This window comes from Scomber japonicus, chromosome 8 (assembly GCF_027409825.1).
Source record: "Scomber japonicus isolate fScoJap1 chromosome 8, fScoJap1.pri, whole genome shotgun sequence".
Classification (NCBI taxonomy): domain Eukaryota; kingdom Metazoa; phylum Chordata; class Actinopteri; order Scombriformes; family Scombridae; genus Scomber; species Scomber japonicus.
In genome coordinates this window covers 10,548,872-10,553,871 of record NC_070585.1, presented here as the reverse complement: position 1 = coordinate 10,553,871, position 5,000 = coordinate 10,548,872, and the positions used below count along the sequence as shown (strand labels likewise).

Here is a 5,000-nt window from a genome sequence, read left to right as displayed (position 1 = left end):
CTGGTGCACAAAAACATACCAATCTATACATGTGACTGTTATGCAACTCCTTAACTTCTAAACATGTAGGTTTCTGTGCCACATACTTCTCCATTACACAAGGTGTTTATAAAGCTAGCAACAAAATCTGAGCTTTAAAATAAGTTCCCGTTAGCTACATACTGTAAACTAAGCAACAGTGCATAACACGTAAGCCACAGATTTGCATTGTATGCTCGAAGAAAGAATTATGTATTGAGCAATGAGTGACAAATATTTAAGCTTCAAATTCAGTTCTATAAAATTCTAAATTACCTGAAAATTGGACCTCAATTTTCAACAACACGTGTTATCAGTATGCAATGTATAGACTGGATGTTAAACTGGTACATGGTTGAGCTGTATAAGATAGCATGCAGATCTATAGTATAAGCATATATTGACTATATAACTGAGTGGACTAATTACTACAATTAACATGGTCCCAAACATTGCATTTCACAAAAAAACACACATCATTGACAGTTTGATAGCCTTTATTTGAACTTATTCACATTTAATCTCTCCCTCCATAGAAAACAGGAGCTGATGTTCAGTAGGCCCTGACCCCCCAAGTTAGGAGACAAAGAAAGTATGTCTTCCTTTTTTGGGGGAAAAAAAAACAAACAAAACTGATGCCATCAGTGAAAAACCCTACTTTACATGTCCTAATGTAATCATCTTATATCCCCCAACTTAAAAAATAGGCTACATAGTACAATTTTCTTATTTACAAAAGATATAAAAGTGAAATCAAAATGGATTTTTTTCAATCCTGCTGCAGCTCTGAAGTGAGTGAGCAACCAATCAAACCATGTAATACCATTACTTTGCCGAAAACACTTTTTAGGGTCAAAAACACCCTAGTTTTCTAACTTTTCCCTCCATCCGTTTTGGTTTCTCACAAAAGCTTTTGTTTTTAAAAAAGGTGGAAAAAAAAAAAAAAAGCTTCATAATGTAATGCATTACGGTCATCAATGACCATGGAGGCGTTTTAACTAATAACTCTCCACAGGAGGTAATACTGGAGCTCAGATGTCCATCTCAAACTGGCTGTCATCTGTTGAAAAGAGAGAGAAGAAACAGTTCAGATTAAAAAGAGGAGATAACTAGCACTCTACACTGTTATTTGCACCATGAGATCCAGCCACACCTTTAACGGACCACAGAGAAAGAGGACAAACATGGTCCCTTATCAATACATTTGTAACTGACCAGAAAAAACAACAACAACAAAAAACACTTTACCAAAAGGGTGTAGCTCTTAAACCCAAGACCCATTCCACGCCTTGTGTGTTTACCAACCCAGACAAGGGAAAAAATGAAAAAAGGAGGTCAACCTAATCCTCATGAACTTTAGGAATGACAGCTTGTATGTATTTTGCTCAACCAGCCCATGAACCCAAACGTTTGGTCACATTGCCATTCACTGCAAAAAATAAGTTCATTTTATCTCCAACAATTTACATCTTCTGGAGAAGGTTATGTGAAATGCATAAAAAAATAAAGCTCCAGATTTGCTAAATAACTAAATATTTTAGTCAGCCTGACGGTAACAACAAATTAAAAAGACAACTGTTGACTAATAAGCCACTAACTTGCTAAATGCTAGGTTACGCTCATGACGGCACCACGGGAACACATGCTGCACCTATCTACTGTATTAGCTCATACTGAATAACACTATAAAGTGAAAGCCTTCAAGTTCATTATGACAAAGTTTGAAAAGCCTGCCATGAGTAAGGAATCAGTATTTATTAGTTCTCTTATTAGATGGACTACAACATGATGCTCTGTGGGGAGATATTTCTATTTCATGAAACCAATGAAAACATGAGAAATGTAAGGAAATGGTTGCTCAATCAGGTAATACCTGTTCTTTTATTTGTTAAGGTAAGTGTTAGCAAATATCACCTTTGGAATATGCAAAGTTACTCCCATTCATCCATCTGTAAATCTTGGCAATCTCTAAGAAAACAAAGATAAACATGATGGCTTAATTACCTGCAATGTCCTTCTCTTCCTCCTCTGCCTCCTCTTTGAGATCCTGCAATTTCCCAATGGGGTGTGTAGCAGGTACTGTTACCCCCGGGATCTGGGGCAGACAGCATGGGGGAGTCCGGGCAAGAGGAGAGTTTCGACAATCCAACAGAAACTTCCTGTCGTAAATGATGCGGGTACCTATGTTGATGAGAGAGAAAACAATCTGGTGTTTACCTGCAGTAAACAAATATGAAATCTTGTTTTTTTTTTTAAAGCATTACTATCCTCTCCTGGAGGGGACTCCAGTGAGAGGAGGGGGGGGGGGGGCGTGCATTTATGCGCGTGTCAGTGGGTGTGTGCTGAGGGGAGGGATGAAGCCTGCCACTGCGGTGAGTTCTAGGAAATCAGAGCACATAACATTCTCTCCTTGAAGCATAAGGTTTTCAGATTGAAGCCACATGTTTTGAACTCTGACTGGGAGAAAGCTTTAACATTGACAGCTGGAAAAAAAACAAAACAAAAAAATATGCTATGGTATGTATCTGAAGATTAGAAGATGGGTTTGCTTCAGTTTGATTTTTTCAAGTAGACTGCAAAGGCTGCACTAGCCTGCAGCTTGCCACATCTTAAACAAACTTGCCATGACTCGTGTCTGTCACTTTTTGAACTCCGAACAAAAACAAAGTCATAAATGGCATGATGTAATGTTTGACTGGGACATAACATGAGTCTAGGAGATGTCAACAGCACATATTATCCTGTATTGGAGTTTGAACCGTTCTGTGCTGTGCTGTACCTGGTTGCCCTCCCTACAAGGAAAAACACGTTATGTAATAACTGCATGGTGAGCAGTTCATCCTGGACAAAGGGAGGCAAAGCAGTGGGGGGGCCCAGATAGGGGCGAGAAAAGGGGGGCTGGAATGCAAGCTATAGCGCAAGCAGTGCATTTCAAGGCAGCAGTAGAGTGCAGAGCAGTTATGTTTAAAAAAAAGTGTCAGTCCAGCAACACATGGCACAACTGCAGTAAAGTGTAATGCCTGGCTCTTTAAGGGAAATGCGTCAAAGCTTTCTGTATTGCAACATCCTACACAGTGTTTATCAGAGCGGTCATGTTTATAAGTGCTGCTGTTCTTGGCACAGATTAAAAAAAAAAAAAAAGGTGGTCATACTCCCAATGCATTAAACATTTCTTTTTCCTCCTCCTCCTCCTCTACTTCTTCTTCACTTGTACAGAATGTTCCCTACTGTTCCTGAAAAGCAGTGAGCAGCGGGGATAGGACGGCCTCCCAACTTCACCACCACCGCTGAGGCCAATCATTTTGCTTGTTCTGGCAGCTGGATATAGTCACCCTCTTCAAATCACAAGTCACGGGTTAAACAGCTCTTGTTGTGTGTGTGTGGACATCAGTGTTTTCGCTGGGGCAACAGAGGGACTGCTGTGCTCAGACTCAGAATGTGTGTGAAAAGTCGTGTTTTCATTCCAATCATATGTACATCAAGATTCACGTGTAGATTTAGTGTGAGTCTTACATATGTCTTCAGTCTTATGTATTGTTTTGCTGTCAACAATGAAAACAAAAGTTACTTTGAAATGCTATTTTGTAATGAAAACATAAGCAGTAGCAATTAATTAATTAATTAAAACTTATTAAAGTTGTTGTGCAGTCACCACACTACTTCTGTGTGGATTTACTTCATGGTTCCATGTGGTAAACAATAACTCCAACTTGTTGACAATGCAGCAACAACCTTTATCTAACTTCATCAGATATTTTGATTAACAATTGAGTAACTTGTAAAATAGTTGGTGTGTTTTAGAGTATGGATGAAATGCATACTTGCAAAATAACTATTTAAAATGTGTTTTTCAAGTATGTGTGTATTTCTTGGCAACGTCTCGCGAGATTGTCTCATCATTGGGCTGTGAGTATTTGCACGTATGCATTAACTGTTGAGTTGTTGCAATGCCTAACTCCTGAAGTCCTTTGTTATGAACATATTGCAGAGAACAAAAGAACATCAAATGAGCTTAAAAATGAACATGTCAAGCGAAGAAGATCTTACCTCCAGGCGTGGTGGAGAAGAGGGTACCCCCGGGTGTCTGGCTGTAGCAGTCGGGTAGCTGGGACCAGTCCTTCAGGGTGAGCACCCTGGTAGGGATGGGGCAGCTTTTCGATGAATTTGTGGCAGACGACATGCTAGCTCTTCTGCAAGCAGACTATTGTGTGTGTATGTGTGTGTTTTTTATAAAGCCCTCAACTCAAACTCGCTAACAGACAACGCTTCAGTCACAGCCTTCACACAAACACAAACGACTTGCAGTAACTGTTTGAGGTACGGTTGTGTCCGTCGTTTACAAGCTGCTGCCAGAGCGATACCATGTGCTGTATTTGTAGCAGTCACTCGTGATGTTTCTGTGCAACAGCTACAAGACACGTGGGACGAACGGTTTCTTTTAAAAGACGGCCCGTGGGGGCGGGGTTAACGCAAGACGAAAAATCAATTGCCCGAAATAATGCCAAACAAACCAAGCATTTTCAAGACCACAGTAAAGGTGTGCTGTTTAACACTATAGGAGAGAGTCGTCTGATGTATAAGATCAAGATAAAAAATATTTGCATTAAGCTAAATTCAGGGTTTCGCTTGATAACAAAATAAAATGACATAAGAAGTAAACAAAAATAGGAAATAAAACTTTATAGGGCTCCCTGATGCTCAGAAGGAATGTGATGTGACTAAGAAGTGTTATTTGAATGGGCGTGGTGCTGAAATGAATAGTCATGAAGTGACTGCCAGAGTAGGGTCAAGAAGGTCATAAAGGACGGTGCTGCTCCGGGTAACAAAAGACGCGCACCTCCAGCTCATACTTTTTACTTACTCGACAACACATCGCCCCCTACAGGTGCCTTAGGAGGATGTGTAGGACAGAGATCTGTGATTGACTTCAACAACACAAGGGTCATTTCACGTAGTGTCCTTGTTTTTCTATAGCAACAAAG

The 5,000-nt window shown here is 40.0% G+C and overlaps 1 protein-coding gene across 1 annotated transcript; it reads right to left on the bottom strand.

The window, feature by feature from the left end:
* Positions 1–497: 497 nt before the first annotated feature.
* Positions 498–4,439, bottom strand: eif4ebp3l (eukaryotic translation initiation factor 4E binding protein 3, like). The gene is made up of 3 exons (XM_053324069.1): positions 4,066–4,439; positions 2,023–2,199; positions 498–1,078 (listed from the first exon to the last, which is right to left on the bottom strand). The coding sequence occupies exons 1-3, from the start codon at positions 4,196–4,198 to the stop codon at positions 1,050–1,052; spliced, it is 339 nt and encodes a 112-aa protein (XP_053180044.1). The 5' UTR covers positions 4,199–4,439; the 3' UTR covers positions 498–1,049.
* Positions 4,440–5,000: the final 561 nt, after the last annotated feature.